We start from the raw sequence: 19,804 nt of genomic DNA on the forward strand, positions 1-19,804 counted from the left end.
AAACATGGTTGGATTCCTACCTCACTCCACATGCAAATATTAACTGTAAGAGATAGTTTAATTCGAAATGGAAACCAAAAAAGATAAGGACAATGTAGAAGAATATCTTTTTGACCTTGAAATAGAGAAGGAGTTAGTAAGGAAAGCCTAAAAACCACAAACTATTTGGGAGAAAAGGTGTGGATTTCAGTATATCAAAATCGGATTTCTTTTCAAAGGACATCCTAGGCAAACTAAACAAAGGACTACCTAGAAGAATATGTTTGCCACCTCTAAAACTCAAGGAATTAGTATGTAGAATATACAGAGAACTTCTTTATATCAACGAGTAAGAGGCAGGAAATTCAATGTAAAATTGGACAAAGAATTAGAATAGGCAAATCACAGAAGGAAGAATCTGAATATCTAACAAATCTATGAAAAGATGTTCAAACTCTCCAGTAATCAAAAAATGCGAGTTAAAATAACAATGAGATAGTGGACTTTTAAATTTTTATTCAAAGGATTTCCAGGACATTTGTATTAATTAATAATACCATCACTGTTATGATATTTCCAGGCCCATTTTACTCTTGCGAGTATGCCAAACATGTTTTCTCGTGTATTTTTTTTAATGATATAGACTTGCCCCCTCCCCAATAATAACTCATTTTCACATGACTCCCACATTCTTAAAAGTTTTTTCAACTCTTTCAGGAGAAAATCTCCTGGATAATATATTAGAGACCTCACAGGCCTATTTCATAGACTCTCAACTTTTATTATAGTAAGCCTCGGTGACAATCTATCTCTTACATAAATGTAATTTGCTATTTACCTCAAGACATCTCTAATTTGGTTAATAGTCTCTTGGAATTATAAAATAAACAGTGTAAAAAGAAAAATGGTCACACAGTCAAGCCATGTACTAAGGAAGAGGACATGAAAACGTTATCCTTAAAAATATAATTGTATCAACTAAACAAGCAAAAGGCATTGATTGGTTCAGTCCATCAACATTTACAAATAAGTGAAAAGGAAAATTGTGTGAACCATTTTGTTTTAAGTCCACATTTCAAACGCAATGTTGAAAGGAATCTCTTTCAATTTTTTAAAAAATATTACTGAGAGATTTAAATTATCTTTGCTGTTAACAGCTTTTTCCCAGCTCCCCACAATGGAAACCAAAAAAGACAAAGCATTTGTAAACAAGTCTGTAAAGTGGCGACTGTTCAGATGCCAATCTTTCTTTTAAAAAAAAATTTTAAAAAGTTCAGGCTAATTGCTTCAGTCCAGCAGGAATAGAAAATGTGTGTACAGTTATTTGGCATATCCTTTTGGGAGCTTATTATATAAACAGATAATGAAACACTCACCAGACAATACTTGACTGACTGATGAGTATGTTTTTCTCTTATTTGTAAATTCTTTCATAAGGAAAATGCAATTCTTTTTGTCTGACATAAATTTGAATGCCATAAAAATCAAGTCTATTTGCTAATTATGTGAAATTTGTATCTGTTTCTATTTTCGAAATGTTTCTTCGTGCCTCTTCAAATAAATTAGTATTTGCCAGGCAAAAGTATTTGCCCCACATATGATTAGAAAGGGAATAAGCTTTTGCAGGTAACACACATACAAAAAAAATTTTTTAAATTCCAAAAATGTATGTGTGGATTGATTAAAAGAGGCATTCCATTTATATTTACATACCATCTAGAGAGAAAAAAATCACCTCTATATGAATAGTGTACACTCAATGGTGACATCTCACCTAAATGACTGATTTTACTCCCACCAAGTATTCTTTGATATACACCAATTTCCTCTCCTATGCTGCTTCTCTGTCGACTTGAGTCCCTTTCTAACATTTCAGGCAGCACTCCTTTTTCTGTAACTGGTCATTCCTTCTACTTAGATATTTCAGCAAAGTTATCTGTGCGGAACTATCAAAAGAAAGTAATATACAGTTGGGTCCTTGCTCTGCTCAAATCACTCCTGAAGGGATTTTTTCATGGTTTCTGCACTAGGCTGTATGGACAATCGAGGCACCTTAATATCCAGGGATCTTCCTTCCTACACTTTCCTGAAGAAGAGAAGAAAAAAAGCAACCTCTGCCATCCCAGTTAGACACAATAAGTACCATTCTAACAATGTCAGCATGCCATTTTTATATCCAAGCGGCCCACAGGGAACAGCACGTAATAACATCCCACCCCCTCCTTTCACCTCCCACTCCCTTCTAAGGGCTGAAACACCAAAGAAAGTGAACAAGCAGATAAGCCAATTTGAGATGTCGTGGGTGAAGTCTGAAACCTGTTCGAGGAGGCCTCCAAACGGTCAGACCCCCAACCACTGGAAACCTTGGTTCTTATCTGACATGTCTTGGCCCTTAACGTCTGTACCAGGCAGATTGTACTCGACCATATTGAGAACTGACGTTGTTAGTTCTCTTTACACACAAATCTTCACATTTTTCTCAGTCTCTAAGAAAGAGGAAGACCTTACTCTAAAAACTAATCAAAGTAACTTTGTTTCAGGAATATGTGTTGGTAAATTATATTTTTGTAGATAAATTGTAATTCACATAAACAAGTGGACCTATCCATCTAAAGGATTCTTGAATAAATGGAATCCATCACTACTAAGGATTTAACGAGGTCTGCTTGGTGCTTTGTACTGTGGTGTCTGAAAATGCCTTTATGTTTGTTCCCTTATTTATTATCTGTTTCCGACAGCCAGAATGAAAGCTCAGGAACTTTAGAGACTGTTTCTTTTTTATCTTTTCCTCTGCTTTATCTATTGCACCTAGAACGTAATAATAGGAGTTCAATAAATATTTGCTGAATGAACTCAAATGTGCCAGCAGCTAGCCAAATGTTCTTCCCTAACCCTCGCAAGCCACCTGAGAATCTCTGCCGTCCATAAAATCCCAACTGCTTTTAGCTAAGTTGCTACAGCAGTGGCTTCCTTATGGGACAGCAGTTCACTGACAAACCTCCTCAACGATGTTCCTATGACGACAGTTTGCTTACCCCTCGGGGTATTCACTGATTCCCTTGCTGTAAACCTAAGACCCATACATGAAGCAAATTTAGACCAGCTGGTAACTCTTGGAATCCTTTACAAGGTTTTTACAACAATTTTACATGGTTTTAAATTATGATTTAAAAACCAGGCACCAACAGTTACTCTGACATAATCTGGGGGGGGTTCAAAATATGAGCATCAGCAGATGCACGGGGGACATGCTCAGCTGGGCATTCTTGAAAGCAGAGCCAAACAGGGATTTTCCATAGGTACAGTCAGCCCGGAAGTGGCATGAGGCAATTTTAACCCCTCTATCTCATGCTATCTCTGCCTGCACAGAGATGCAAAGAAGCAGCTGCTGGGGCAGATGGTGGTGAATAGCACAATTGGCTCCTACGTATCTAACCTTCTCATAAGCACCAATCCCGCCTCTTGCCATCAGTGCTTCTCCTGCTCCCGACTTCACCCAGATTTCTGGGTGCTTCTCCTTCTCAGAGACGATCCCTGATGTTATTTTGACTTGATTTCACGCAGACAGAAATGGTAAAAAAGTGTTTTCCAAATTTACCCGACCATAAGAATATCTGGAATATTTATTTCAAAATGTAGCTTCCAAGGAAATTCCAGACTAGTCCGTCATGGCTGTGGAAATCGGCATCCTAAACCTCCTGGTGAAAATACAAAGCAACCAGGAATATAACAATGGAACACAAAAAAACAGATACACGATTTGTGTACACCAATGTTCATAGCAGAATCGTCCACAATAGCCAAAAGGTAGAAACTACACAAATGTCCACCAAAAGATGATTATATAAACAAATTGTGGTATATATACACAATGGAGTATTATTCAGCCTTAAAAGGGAATGAAATTCTGGCACACGCTACAACATGTCTTATAGATATTATGCTGAGTAAAATAAGCCAGACACTTACATGAGGGCCCTAGGGTAGGGAAATTTATAAAGACAGAAAGTAGAACCGTGGTTACCAGGCACTGGGGTGAAGGGAAGATGGGGAGTTCGTGTTTAATGGGTGCAGAGTTTCAGCATGAGATGATGAGAAAGTTCTGGAGATGGACGGTGGTGATGGTTGCACAACCATGTGAATGTACGTAAGGTCGCTGTACATTTAAAAACGGTTAAAATGGTACATGTTATGTGTATCTCTATCTTACCATCATTAAACAGTCAAGCAAATACATAAAAACACTCCATGTTTTGGTGCTGCTAGGGAACAGATATAACCTGCAGATACTAAAACACAAGTCAGGGCAGCTAAAAGCAGCTGATAATGGGCAAAAGCCATAAAAGAGGAAGTGAAGAGGAGACATTTCAAAGGTGGTGAGGGACCCTTGTATTAGATGTCAGAAACTACCAGGTAAGGGACTCACGCTGCAGCTCAGAGACAATATCACTTTGTTTGCAAAAGGGTTTGTGGGGAATGGGATGAGCAAGGCCGTTAGCAGAAGCCTTCCTGACAGCATGTGGTCCAGAGAAGCAGGGATGGTGAGACCACCCAAAGCATCCCACAGACAGGCCAAGTCTGAGAGCAGTGCGTTTTGTTTCTGTAGCAACAGAGGAGGAGAGAGCATTTGGGTTATAAAGCTTCAAAGGCTGCCTCGCTGGCTGTGCAATAATCTGCCAAAAAAAAAAAGTGGTTTATGAAAATCTAACTAATTCATTCTTAGGCAATTAAAAAAGGATCTGGCACCACATTGGTACAAATATACTTCTTTTAAAAATGTGAAAACAATTACAAACTTACCAATGGACAAAGCAGGAGAAAAATAGCTTTCAAGAAATAGATGAAATTATAACCAAAATATTCACCAAGAATTTAAAAAAAATGAAGTAATTGCATCTCTGGAAGACACCCACAAAATAGAAAAATACAAGAACTCTGGGAAGAGATCATGAGACAATAATAAGAAATACAATGTGAGCCGAAAGAAGTACAGGAAAAAAGTAAACCCAGCAGAGATGAGGATGAAATAAACAGAAGGAGCACAGGGGGAAGACACAGAAGGAAAACACAGTCAGAGTCACAGTGTATAAAAATAAGAAAAGTGAAACAAAAATTTTAAAGGACAGAGCATTGTATACACACAAGTAAAGGAGTACCCATGTATGTGTCATTGAAATCCTTGCAGAAGAAAACCGAAATAATGTAACAACAAATAGTTAAAAAAAATATCCAAGAAAGCTTTCCTGAAATAAATGATGTTGTGAATATACACATTGGAAAGACATTCTAAGTACCAAAGAAAACTCATCCAAACAAGCACTTCCTAATAAAGTTATTAGACTGAATAGGTAAAAACGAATCCTTTGGACAGCCACGCAAAAGATTAAATCATTTATAATGGGAGAGAGTCGTGATGCCTTCAGAGTCTTCCATAGCCACGTTCAATTCCAGAAGGCACCGAAGGTTTGATCAGATCCAGATTTCACTTCGTAGGGTTGCGGCTGGATTTGATAATTCATTGATTAATTGCTTAATTCTACTGATATTTAGAAACCGTTCAAAAAATGTTTGTATGTGTGGACAATAGAAGAATCATCTGATAACCTATCAGTTTCCTGAGGCTCAAAACCATGTTTTATTTAATTTATATGCCCTAGGGAAGCTCAGACCACAGACTAATGGGAAAGACAAACGTGTACACAAATTATCACAATACAATTTGCTAACAGTCAAAAATCAAGATAGGAACAATAGGAAATGTCTGTTCAGGAAGGACAAGAATTTCAGGTGGAGATAGGAGAAGGCCTAACCTAGGGTCCGATCATTATGAAATTTGACCTTAAATGATAGGTGACAGAAAGGTCAATGGAGGGTTTTAACTTTGGGAGTAATAAGGAGAAAGTGTGTGTCTGTGCGTGTTCTGTGCTTGTGTGTGTGTGTGGGGGGGGGGGGCGTATAATTGTTACTGGACCTCAGAGGTCCAGGAATGAGTTAATCATACTTGACAGGTCATGGCATAGTATCATTTGTGTGTGTGTCCAGACAAAACTCTCTTTTTATTTACTCTTCTTATCCTCATTCCCCTCAACTCCTACTGCATGTAACCATATTATGTTTAATGATATTTTTGTCTGTGTTCTTACAAAATGTACATGCTTTTGCGGAACACATTTTCCAATGGCCACCTTTACTTTCAATTCATTTCTTCAGAACACTCTGGCATTTGCTCCTTTTGTAGTAAGTTAAAATTGAAGGTGACAGTCTTCCCAATGTCCTAATACCTGAGTACCAAGGGACACTTGGCTTGCCCTTTTGGTGTGTTCCAGATCCCACTTGCTTTTTGTAGCTAAGGAAAGTAACGATATTAATTTTGAGAACGCATTAACTGTCACTTAAAAAAAAAAAAGCTAAGCTGAGTTAAATTACCAAGAGTTTTGGTTAACATGATATTTCAGAATGTCATAAACATTGGAAGCCAGTTATCTGTCAACAACTAGGTCATCTTCAACGATAAACAAACGCAATTGCCAGCCAGAGTCCAAAGGTTCTCCTAAGTACCACAAAAACTGTAGGGTAGGTTCTTGAATTCAACCACTTGGCTAAAAAGCCCAGATTCTTCTTAGAAGGAAACCAGCACCAGGAAAGAAAGGAAAGGGTGTCTAGAGAATGGAGTGCCATGAAGAGTATCTCATTTGAAGGAATAGGCATCCCGTTCGAAGTCACCCGTCATTACGTGCAGACGTATTAAAAGGCTAATTGCTTTACACTGTCTCAACCACAAGGTTCACAGTCCAGACCACATTCCCAAGACGCTGATTCAAAGACACACAGATGTGGAAGGGGATGGTTGAGGTCATCCAGTCTAATTTGCTCACTTTCTGACAAGGAAACTGAAGATCATAAGTGTCCCTTGCTCAGCTACTGCACCAAGCGTAAATTATTCAATAAATGTGTGCTAAATTCATGCTTTTGAACAAAAGATGGGACGGGTCATTCTCACTGTTTACATTCTAGATGTAAGAAGGCTTGCCTAAAGGAAAATTTCTAGAAGAGGGTGAAGCAAGGATGTGATACAGTCTGTCACTGAGACAAACCTTTAAAAAAAAAACACCTTTTACTGTGGACATTTTTTTAAGTGCATGAAAAGAGAGACTATAATGAACTCCCACATATCCATCATCCGTCTTAAACAGTTATCAACATGCTGCTATTCTTATCATGTATGTATTTCCCCCTTTTCCTTTTCTTTTTTCTGTTTGCTTTGTTAAGTCTGGCTGGAATATTTTTAAAGCAAAACCAAGACATGGTATCACTGTACCTTTAAATATTTCTGTATCTACCTCTAAGAGATGAAGATTTTTAAGTGACCTCACCCTAATAACATAATCACACCCTGTTAAATTGACTTCTTAAAAAGGCTAAGGTCTGGTGCAGGAAAACAAGTCTATGAGAGCATTCACTAAAGGATCAAATTCTCAAATGACAATCTTTCAGTAGGGCTTAAAATTCAACAACATCAACAACAACAAAAAAGAATTTCAAAACTAAAGATTGCAATCTCATTTTTCCCTTGCATTAATCTGCAACTACAAATCCGGATATTCAGATTCCAGAATAGGATAAAAATAGGCCCTGAATCGAAACCATTAATCATATCCTGTTATTTTCAGTTATCTACTTCTTCTTGATGTTTTAATTCAATATCCGTTGAATATATTTAATCATGTTTTTTCCCCAGGGGAAAAAAAATATTTTAGATCAATCATGGAAAATTTTGACCAAGGGATAAATTCAAAGCTAAAGCAGGGTGGCTGTCAGAGTCTACATCCATGACGTTGGATGAGGTGCTAACTTAGTCCCATAGAAAGTCCTCTGTTAATAGGCTGTCGTATCACTCAATTATCTGCCACCTAGAGCTAGTACAAAACACCCTAAGACTCGCATCTACAAATGTGAAAATCACAAAAAACAAATAAATGGCAATTGGGTGACAGGTCGCATTACCCTCTATGCTAAAAGTAGACCCTAGTAAATGACAGATTGAGATAGCTCATAAAACATTAGGCTTTGTGTCAACTTAGTATTAAACTAAGCGTTTTATTTTTATTGGAATATTTAGAAAGACCTTGCCATAGACAACAGGTGCTCCATAATATGTGTTGATTGGATTTAACGTTGGAAACAAATGTTTCCAACATAGCAACTATTAAATCCCTGACTATGGAAAGTGCAATGGATATGTGTTATTCCACATCCTAGAACAGAGTAGGAGAAAAGCTCTTACTTACCTAGGCCTCTGTGCTTCCCTTGGCACATTTTCTGCTGTCCCAAATCTATACATTCATTTTCAGGGCTCATGCTGAATTGGTGTTTGTGTGGGTGGCGACACCCACATCCCTACTTCACCCCCCTTCCCAACTTTTAGACAAGCCAGAGGGCTGTGCACAGGGTGGGGGACATTTTCTGAATATTAGAAAGGTACTTGCCAATACTTTATTTTGACACATCAGTGCAGATTCTCCTGAATAAACAGCCTATTCGATATAAGTCATACCTCTCCAGACGATTCTATCTCATCTTTTTCCTGGCCTGGAATTCACTAGACCCAAATAGAGTTTATGTTATCCTGTATGTTCCTAATTACACACTAGCTTGTGTATAAACACATTTGATCACCCACGTATTTTTCTACCGGCACATCTTCCCTCCCAACCACAGGAACATGAATAAAACAGTACCCCTCGACCCGTCCTATAAAGCCTTAGGCTGTATTTTTCAGTACGGATGATATGGGCAAACAAGGTCGTGTTACCCAGAGCCAAAAACCAACCCACAAGCCAACAAACCCAAAAATCAACGTGACAACTAAGTTTTCCTCATTAGCTGTGTGTCAATCATCTTTGTGGTGAGATGTACTTTACAGCATGTCTGCTTTCCCGGAATCGTGCACAAAAAAATCACACGAAGAGTTTTTTATTTAAAACACCATCCCCAGGACCACTCCAGGCCTTTATCAGAATGCGAGACCCAGGAATCTGTAATCGTAACAATTCCACAGGTGATTTTTCTGCGGCCGGCGCCGACAGTGTGTGAGAATCGCTGCCCAGAGTACCTAGAGTGGCACTCGACATGTATCGAGCTTTATATAAATGTGTTGAATAACTGAATCAAAACTGGGAATTGGCAACTCCATGCGCTCAGACCGTCTCCAACGTGTACAGGTCCAGGACCTCCTAAGTATTTCACATCCTGCACTGTCTGGCCTGGACAGAAGCTGACTCCATTCTAATCCAGGCTGCCTCACCTCATCGCACCCTGAGCAACCAGCAACACTGCCACTCAGCTGGGAAAACCTTGCTTTCTTTACCCCTTTACTTGTAAAGCAGGGAGACAGAAATCATAAACCCTAACCCCGCAGAAACACTACATACCATATAACTGCTTGTTGGCTACCTACTATAATAGGCTCTATGTATGCCGGGCACGGTCGGGGATACAAAAGGATTCGAGGTTTGGTACCTGCCCCTGAATAGTTTACATCCAAAGTTGGAAAGACCAAAAAAGGTTGTGTCACCTCCTGGGCTGGGAACTTTTTGACATCGTCTTGTTCATTCTGTAAGAGGAGACAAGTACTATCATCTCTGTTTCATAGGTGACGAAAAGGAGACATACAGAGAGTAAACACCGGCTCAAGGTTATAGTACGCTTGGCAGAGTTTGGATTTGAACGTCTCCTCTTTCTGACTCCACAATCCAAGCTGTTGCTGCTAAGCTGCTATCCAGATGCAACGGCAATGACTATGCATTCAGTACCCACTGAAGAAGTGTGCCGTGAGCATTTAATGGGCCCTGGCACAGATGCCACTCACACTCCATCTCTGTCTTCATACAGCTCCCAGTCTCATCGGGAAGCCAGACATTTAACAGTGAGTGCAATGCGTGTTACAGGGGAGAACTGCAGGGTGGGACACAGCAGCCTGGAACCAGGAACTTCCATTGGTCTGAGGATTCAGCAAGTTGCGGCGCCCTACACTTAGCACCTTCGCTTCCTAGCTGCATGGTGGGGGGCTAGTGACGGTTCCTCGTGGGCAACATAAGGACAATACTACTAATGACAGATCTTGTGAGGATTAAGGGACATACTGTATGTAAAGCACAGAACATGACGAAAAGTAAGCACTCAAAACCCATTGAATAGCAATTATTTAAAATAGCGATTCACATTTAAGATGATGAAGGACCAGGGGTAAAAGAAGACAGAACAAAAGCAGTAGATGGAGGGGGAAAACACTGGCAAAAGGCCATGAGGCAGGACGGGCAAGGCATCACTGCGGTTTAAGATCCTGTCCTGCCTGGCTAGGAAACAGAGAAGCCTGCCAGAGAACCCTGGGAGGGAGGGCGGGGCACCAGAACGCCCCCCCAGGTAAAGACTTTTATCTTTAGCCAAAGGCAACTGAAGCAATTAAAGGAACTTCAGACAAGGAAGAAGCTTCTGGAGATTCACATTTTAAAAGATGGTTACCCCAAGGGATCTAATTGCAGATATAGATATAGATATATAGATATATAGATATTTACAACTAGCTTGCACAGCTTTTTGTAATTTAAAAATAATAAAATTGGTGATAGATACGTTCATTATTTTGATTGTGGTAATAGTTTCACAGGCATATACATGTGTCGAACTATATCAACTTGTGCACTTTAAATATATAGCATACTGTATGTCAAATACACCTCCATAATAAACCTGTCATAAAATTATTTTTAAAAATAAGTCGTTTTAATCAAGACAGAGACAGGAAACAAATGAAGAGCTACCACAATAGTGTCCTTAGATGACAGGCGGTGGTGATGTGGCTAATGATGATGGCAATTGGAACAGAGGAAAATACGAAGTTGGGGATTGAGCAGATGTGGAGGGTATTCAAGATAAAGGAGAGAAAGGAGGCTGGTATTTTCCAGACTTCTGGCTTGAGCAAGCTGGGGAGATGGTGCTGCAGGTTGGATTCCCTGGGAAACAGACAAAAATTTGCACACAGAACTTTCATTAGACTGCCTTGGGATCAAAACCAGGAGAAGGGGAGAAAAAAGCAGGGTTAGACTGACTGAGACGCTGGTCTACATACAGTCCCTACGTGGAGCTGGGAACTGAGATGTCCCCTACAATAGTCCTCAGATAGTGGAAGGGCCAGATCTTCATGCCTCCACCCCAATTAGTCCTTAGAGGGTGGATGCCTCTGGAAGGAGGAGTGTCAGCTCTCCTTCGATGAGGCAGTCCCCAACGAGGGCTGGTCCTTGGGGGCCCTTCTCAGCCAGCACTCCCGAAGGGAGATGGGGCAGCATCTCTCAGAGTACTGCCCTCTCCCTGAGACACAGGACACTTGTTTCTCAGATTGGTAACAACTTTCTAAGTCACACCCCTGCAGGAATAATTCCCCCATTTCTTAAGATGAAAAGGATGAGGGTTCTGTGGAAATAAAAACAATCTGAGGAAATTGGCCCTGCTGCTTCTCTCCACTCACGGTGCAGGATTCAAACCCCACTCTGCCTAGCCCTTGGGTTGTCATGCCAGCTTCCTAAAACAGCTGCTCCTATGCCCAGGCAAATCTCTCTCTACCTTTCAGCTAAAGAAATGCTTCAAACACTAACCATTTATATCCCCAGCAGCTGGCACAGTGCCTGGTACATAGCACACGCTCGATTAATACTTGTTGAAAGAAAAAAATGACTGAGAAATAATACACCTGGAGCTCTATTTCATGTGTGATGTCAATAAAATTCACAAATTTTACCTAGACTAGGAAACATCCAGTTTACACTCATTCAAAGACTCTTCTTGGCCCCTGGGGTAAAACCCAAACTCAGTTTATAAGGCTCTGGTCTCTGACCACCTCTGTCCACATCCTCAAACCTTGTCCCATCACATGGTGCCCTACCATCCCCAACATAGAGACATGCTCAGTCACACACTCTTAACACACACCCACACATGTAGCTAATCCCTATAAAATGGTTCATCTTCCCTGACCAGCCCTCCCTCAAGTCTGGGATGTTACCTCCTCTTTTGGCTCACATGGTACCTTTTAATTCCCTCATCAGAGCATTTATCCCCTTTAGTTATAATTCCTTATAATTTTCCCTCCCCCTCCCCCATCCCACTTGGCTATAAACACTGAGAGCAGGAGTGTAGACAGTCTTACTTGTTTTTATATCCTCTGTGGATGGCACGATGCCTGGTACATCATAGGTTCTTAATAAGCATTTGTTGAAGGGAAAAAAAATAACATATATTAAGTTAAATGTCCCATATTAAAAGTAAAAGCAGGGGCCAGCCTGGTGGCTCAGGCGGTTGGAGCTCTATGCTCCTAACTCCAAAGGCTGCCGGTTTGATTCCCACATGGGCCAGTGGGCTCTCAACCACAAGGTTGCCAGTTCGATTTCCCCGCAAGGGATGGTGGGCTGCGCCCCCTGCAACTAGCAATGGCAACTGGACCTGGAGCTGAGCTGCGCCCTCCACAACTAAGATTGAAAGGACAACGACTTGACTTGGAAAAAGTCCTGGAAGTACACACTGTTCCCCAATAAAGTCCTATTCCCCTTCCCCCCCAAAAAAAGTAAAAGCAAATAATACAGATTTATGACCTATCTCATGACACTTACAAATAGACAGTTGGAGAAATGTATTCAGAATTCCCATTCCATTAATTTTCTGTGATCACTTAGAGAAAAAGGCAAAACCTTCCCGTCATTAGGTCATTTCTGTGACCCAATAAAGTTCTATGCAAGACTTGCTTGCAAGATGGACACTAGTTCTCTAATGCAAAATTCCCCTCTAAGGCGATTTAAAGAAACTTCCTCTAATACAAGATACAATAGTTAGTTAGGACTTGTTAACAGGCCCCTTCATCCTAATAAGCTCTTAGATCCTCAGCTCGTACCAGAGCCTGGCTGGTTGGACCAGAAGACACACTGCTAGACAACAGGCAACAAGCTCATGCTCGCTGAAAACATTTTCTTCTCCAATGTTCCTGAAAGAAGTTCAACTTTTGCAACTTTGGGTACAGAACAAAAAATAATAATGATAATAATAATAATAATAATAATAATCCCAAGACCAAAACTTTCTCTTACCTTTTGACCTGAAAGGCCAAACATGTCAAAGAAGGAACTAGAACTTCTATTTGCATGGTATCCTGTAAGCTGAAGTGCTTTCCCATTATCTCATTTCACAGCTTTGATAAAGTTGGAGAGAGAAATAATTAATGCATTCATTGCTGAACTGTTGATTCAGTTTGAATTTGAAGGAGAGTGATTGAAGAGTCCACTCTCCAAATCAGTAATAGTTACTTAAGTATCAGATACACCAACTTACTGAGGATTTATTACTTAAGGATTTTAGGCAGTATTTCCGGAGTCATGGGAAGTATCAAAGCCATAACAGTTTCGTGCAACCTACTAGTAACTTCTCAAGGTTGAACAGGTGTCCTGGTCACCTGTCCCCTAACAGGTGGCACTATTTTATCAATCATTACAATGATTAAAACTTTGCAATTGAAAGTCTCCAACAGGTAATACTGAATATTGAAATGAAGAGAATTTCATTTCAGTGTCATTTCCCCAGGCTGTGAAATACCTGGAGAAGCTTTTTCTCAATCGTCTTTCAGTCACTATTCCTCTTCGCTCTTCTTCCTATCAAGACTCTGCACTATAAAGTTAACAATGGTCCCCTCCCTAGAGTACTGTGCTACTAATTCTCATTTGAAGCAATTATCTTACTGAGACTCTCAGCAACTCAATGGAATATTTCTGAAATAACTGTTTCAGTAACGCCAGCAGAACTAAGAATGGAGAATACAAAGAAACAAAATCTGAACGAGGCATGGACGGCGGACACTCTGTAACACATGAAATGCTCTTTTTCATCGGAAGCCTAGAAGTTATTCAAAATAACCCTGTCCCGGTGCCATCAAAGAAAAGTACTATCAACTTTACTCCTTCTAACTACTATGGAGCATGAAAAGATTTAAAACTGGGTGGTTTCAATGATACGCTGTTGGGCAGCCAAAAAAGTAAAAAGTACCTTGTACTTCAAGAAATGCTACAGGCAACAGCCAGAGTTACAGTTTGAGAGGTACTTATTGCATGCTGTACTTACATCCATCAGCAACATCTCAAGTTTCTATTTTCTGGCCTAAAAGGTTAAGAAACCACCTAGTCTGCATCCTCAGTTGCCACCTGGTTAGTTTCCGTGGTCGCCTTTTCTGCTCTGCATTCCCTAAACCCACCCTTTCCCCCTTACCATTGACCTTTGTCATTCCTCACTTCCTGTCTGGGGTGAACTTCCAGCCAAAGCAGAAGCAGCAATGAGCCAGTGAGTCTGTGTCCTCAGCTAAGAAAATTCTGGGCGGATAGTAAACCTCATTAACATGTGATCAACGAACATCACTTTTAGCCAAAACGTACCTTTTATACCATGACAAAAAGGGTTTCCTGAGCCACTTTATAATAGACCGATAAATAACAGAAATATTTACCTTATTTCACATGTAATATTTTATATATAACACATGCAATATAAAGTTTAGTATATATAATTTCTTACAAGTAGACCAGTCATTTTTCAAAGCACTGGCAGTCTTTTTTTCTGATCTTTATTAGCAAAGTTACAATAGCTGTTGACATTCATAAAATAAGATTACATTTTCACACAGTATTTGGGTATCATGGTTTTCATTACATCAGGCTTATAATGTCTCACAGTTTTACTGAATATGATTTTTGGGACCACTGGTGAAAAGAAACCAAAATTTTCACGTACACATAAACCTTTAAGAAACACTGCTACTAATAAAGCATGATTCCCTTCATTGGTTCGTTTGTTTTCCACCGAATGCAGGTATCCCCTGCTTTTCAAAAGCTCACATTATTCCACGTCACTTTTACAAAAGACCTACTTTAGTACCTGTGTTTGACGAAAAGAAGTCCAAAGAGGATTTTTGCTTTGAAGAAAAAGGACAAGACGTGAAAACAGGGTTCTGCATTTGTTTGGCAGTGAGCCTTGTAAAGGCCACGCACACCTGAGCAGCGAGAGAGGCCCCGCCCAGCTCTTTCCCTGGGAACCACACTCAGCATCTCAGCATCAGGCCGCCAGGGCTCCAACTGTATCTGTGAGCATCTGGGCTTTATCTCCATTTATCTTGTGCATCTGTTAGCAAGATGTGTCCTAAGGTATCGGAAAAGCCCATGAGAGCTGGTAAGGGTGTTAGCTTAGCATAAAACTGGACATAATTAAGCATATTTGGTGAGATATAGTAGATTTTTCTTGGGGTCTGGGAACATTCAAGATGTTTCCCATATAAATGAATGGGAATTGCTTCTTCGCTTTACCCCATTTTGGCTTATGCAAGGTTTTATAGGAACACTCTAATTTCAGATATTGGGGAAACCTACATCCCATAAATCTTCAGTGCCTACAGGTTTATAGAATCAATCCCAAAATGATAAGGGTGGAAATTCAATAAAACCATTAGCAAATAAGCCTGGGCAATCACAAAGGAAATAGGCCATATTATTTGGAGAATCAATTTGTTTTCAATGAGAAATTAGTTTGCCTGATTTTATCCCACCAACTGGCAATTTAATAATCTTACTCTAAAACTGTTGCTTAAAAAGCAGAACTGGAAATTAAAGTACAAGTTTTCATTCACTCTGTGAGGAAAACATTTTGTTATGACAAATTTATTTACACTGAAGAAGTATTAGGAGAGGTGTAAATGATCCAAAACAAAGTAAATTTTAAAAGAATATTATTTGGCCTTGGACAGTGTACCAATACCTAAAGATTTCAGCCCAATTTCCCCCAATATATTGGAAATAAGGGAAATAAGACTGTTCTCTGAGAGCCTAACTTTAAGATCACACACAACGGATAAGAGGACAAACAAGCAAAGTCACCTTGAAAACACAAACTGGCCTGACTTGACTGTAACTTGATTTTTATTGAAAGAATATTGCTAAGCGGTCTGGGTAGCCATGGAAACAGAGAAAGGAGCACAGAAGGGCACTTTAGGGCCACTGCCCACCCAACTGCTGTCAAGGAGACAAGGAGCCAAACTGACAACACAGCAGGGTGTCCCTACGATGCTAGAGATCAGCCTAGAAAGCTGCAACCATTGGAAATCGAGTATTTCTTCCTTTGGGACAAAAGCATTCTGCCTGGAGAAAGATGGATCAAGAACAGTCTATACACAGAGCTCCACTCGTTCTGAATCTGTCTGTGCTTATCAAGCAACCTTCTGATGATGCCTTTGGTTTCCTGGGTAGGTTTGTCTACACAGAAAACACATTAGCTGTGTGGGCTTCAGGTATATAAATTGTTAGGTTGGTGCAAAAGGAATTGCCGTTTTTGCCATTATTTTTAACCTTGGAAACCACAGTTCCTTTTGCACCAACCTAAGAGCTCTTGGATATTAATAAATTAATATTCTGGTTGTGGACGTCAGTCTCATGACGTCGCTTCATGTAAGTTTATCAGAGCTTAGTTTCTGAGACTAAGACACGCAAAACCAGATCTTAGAGGGTTGTGGAAAATTGACCACAGTAATGCTTCTGTGTGCCCTTGAGGATGTCAGCAGGACTTCCCCTGGCAATGATCCTGTGGCAGCTTTTCCATTTCAAAAGACCATAGATATGGGGGGCGGGGGGCAAGGAGCAAGTGCCTGGCTTGGTGTATAGGAGTTTGAGAAGATCCAAAAGTTAGCTCAGAGTCAACAAGTGAAACTACTGTGAATAACATGTGAAGATAATACTGTGTTTGAACATAGGGTGGATGTGAAGACATTCTGAACGTATCGTCGCCTCCTAGGCCCCTCTGAACCTAGCCCCTGGCTCTCCTTCGAGTCTCCCCTTGTGCCCCTCTCTCTCTAAATGAAGCCCCAGACATACGCCTCTCCTAGTCCCTAGAACACCCCAAACTCTTTCCCAAAGCAAGGCTTTCGTCGTTGCAGTTCACTTGGTCCAGAGCACTTGTTCGCCTACTCTTTGCATTGCTCCTTTTTGTTATCGTTGAAATCCTGCTTTAAATGGCACCTGCTCGGAAAGGGACTCACTGACCACCCTCTAAAGTAAATTCCTCCTGCCTTTCTTCCTGGTTATTCTTTATCTTGATATCCTATCAGCTTCCTTCATTGCATGTATCCACGTCTATTATTCAACCTGCATCCCTAGACTGTTTCATTAGGACCAGGGTCTTAACTGTTCTTTACCTTTGTATCCCAGTCTCTAGCACATGTAGTAGGTGCTCAATAAATATTTTGTGCCTGAATAACATAAATGTGAGAAGTAGGTATTATAATCTCCATTTTACAAGTGAGAACACTGAAGCTGAGGGAAGTTACAAGTAATTTACCCATACTCCATAGCAATTAATTAGCAGAATGTGTATTCATACCTGTTCTTGTTTTATTCTAAAGCCCCCCAAATTTGTAATGCTTTTGAATTTTAAATAAACACAGTGCCATATATATATATATATATATATATATGACACACACCATATGTATGTATACATGCACATACTATAAATGTATGCACAGTTATCATTTGTTTCTCATAACATTTTTATGACTCACAAGTTTTCACTACACATTAAAATTTTTTTCTGATTATATAATCTGGAAATTATAGAAAGGCATACATAAAATATTTTTTTAAATTCTGATGGCTGTAAGATAACTATTGTTAACATGTTTAGCATTAACATTTTAGAGTACATTTTTGAGTCTTTTTTTCTGCGAATATGCATATATACTGTGTGTTTACAGCATAATTATGGCACGAGGATGTTATGGCATAAGTATTTCCCTGGTCGTTCAATATTACTCTGAATTTAATGGCTTCGAAATATTACATAATATGGCTGTTTCACAATGCATTTATCTATATCTTTATCAACGGGCAAGTTTGGATATTATGAATATTGTACGTGCACATTTCTGGAAAATATCAAGCTTAAGATTATGCGTGGTTTAATTCTGATACACACTGCCAACCTGTTGTGCACCAATTCACATACTTATCCACCCAATACAAGAGTCCTCGCTTCCGTGATGCAATATCAACCCACAATCGTGGTCTAGTCAAGAGGTCCTGGAGACATTTGCAGGCTAAATCTTTACCTGTAGCGAGGACTCTGGTTGCAGGAACTCCCTCCGTCCAGCAGGTGGCGCCGTCGCCTTCCGCCGGGGTCGCACCGCCACGAAGGCGTCACGTGATGCGGCCGTCTCGGCGCCGGAGGGCGGTGTTGCGGAGATTGCTGTACGTACGCCGCGGCATGACGTAATACGTAGGGGCTGGCTAGCCGCCATCTTGCTTCTTGTTCTCGCTTGCTCTGTCCCTCTCGGGAAGCAGCGAAAGTGCTTTGGCGGTTTGTCCATCTGCAGCGGCGGCTCCCCGAGTCCGGTGGTCCTTCGGGAACCCCCACCCCCAGCCTCGTGTTCCCCTTGCTCGGATCGGGCCTCGGCGGAAACCCTCGAAGAGCGCGCACACACTCCGCTTGACACCCTGGCCGGTAAGGCAAGAAGCGAGGGCGGAGGAGCGGCGATCAAAGCGGGCCCATCGTGGCGGGCGGGCGTGGGAGCGCACCCGAGCCTCGCGCCCCGGGACGAGGAGCCGCGTGGGGAGGGCCCGGCATCCCCTCCCTTCGCTGTGCGCACCACCATCTCTGTCGGGGGAAGCGTCGGCCTCCGGCTCGGGGAGCGGGAAACGGCGCCCAGACCCGCCCCATGTGGCTGCAGCGGGAGTTCCGCGCCCGGCGGTGTCTCGCGGCCCAGACCCCGGCTCGGGCCCGGCCGGGGGGCATTGCGCGCGTCGCCGGGGAAGCGGAGGGAGTTTCCATCCCGCCGGACCGGCGGGCGCGCGCGCGGTCTCTCGTGCTGGCGTGGGCGGATGCGTCCCCCAAACAACTCCGGGGCCTCCACTGCCTCCCTCTGCTCCGCGTGTCGCGAGGGGGGATTTGCAACGAGCCGCGTGTGGGAGACGCCGGGTTAGAGACCCGACTCGGGGAGAGGCCCTTGGAGGCGTCGGGACCAGCCCGACTTCCGCTAGGGACGTGCTGCCCCGACTCCCGCGGCGGGCTCGGGTCGCCCCGCGCACCCTAGGCCGCTGCATCCCCTGCCCTGCGTGGTCTGCCCCGCTATGCGGCTCCCGACGACGACGGAGCAGCGGTGTTACCGGTACGCCCGCCCGGGCCCCGCTTTAGGGCTGGAAGAAAAGGGCATGGGGGCCAATAGGGACACCGATCAGTTCTTCCTTTGCCCGAGACGGATGCATCTAATACCTTTAAAGAGATGTACATTGGTTTTGACTCGATTTGAGATTTTTTGTGTGTGTGTGTGTTTTGTGTGTTTTTTGTGCTTTTTTTTTTTGAGGCTTCCGACATGCCTGGTGTTCGCTGGCTCCTAAAGCGACCCGGATTTCCGCATTGGCCGATCTTCAGCCTAGGTTCCTAGATTCGTACCTCGCTGGGGTACTTGGAATCGCACAGTAGGCGGCTGCGCGCTAAGGTTTCGTGTGGAGTGGCCTAGATGAATCAGGATTCTTGATGAAGCGCCTGATCGCTTACTCCTGCAAATAAAAATCGATAGGGGCCTACGTAAGCGCCCACCAAACCTACCCCCCTGCATTTGTTAAAAGTAGATTTCACCTCCTCCGTTGGTCGATGCTGCTCTGACTGGAGCCATTTTTAGGTGTGTGTGTGTCAGATGCACTGCAGCATCGTTTCTGGCCCACCTCAAATGCACTGATCACCGAACAAAAAATTAGGA

The 19,804-nt window shown here is 41.8% G+C and overlaps 2 protein-coding genes across 16 annotated transcripts in view; one reads left to right on the top strand and one right to left on the bottom strand.

Moving 5' to 3' along the window:
• The window catches only part of LOC141569370 (uncharacterized), a 310,830-nt gene extending 292,101 nt beyond the window's left edge, over nucleotides 1-18,729 (bottom strand). The window contains exon 1 of the mRNA XM_074322325.1: nucleotides 18,158-18,729. Coding sequence (XP_074178426.1) covers nucleotides 18,158-18,700 — 543 coding nt within the window. The 5' untranslated portion in view covers nucleotides 18,701-18,729. The remainder of the gene's footprint in view (nucleotides 1-18,157) is intronic.
• PRRC2C (proline rich coiled-coil 2C) overlaps nucleotides 18,410-19,804 on the top strand; it is a 76,768-nt gene continuing 75,373 nt past the window's right edge. For all 15 annotated transcript variants that reach the window (XM_019753750.2, XM_074322314.1, XM_019754560.2 and 12 more), the window contains exon 1: nucleotides 18,410-18,549. The gene's annotated coding sequence lies outside the window, so the exon portion shown is untranslated. The remainder of the gene's footprint in view (nucleotides 18,550-19,804) is intronic.

This window comes from Rhinolophus sinicus, linkage group LG17, assembly GCF_036562045.2.
Source record: "Rhinolophus sinicus isolate RSC01 linkage group LG17, ASM3656204v1, whole genome shotgun sequence".
NCBI classification, from domain to species: domain Eukaryota; kingdom Metazoa; phylum Chordata; class Mammalia; order Chiroptera; family Rhinolophidae; genus Rhinolophus; species Rhinolophus sinicus.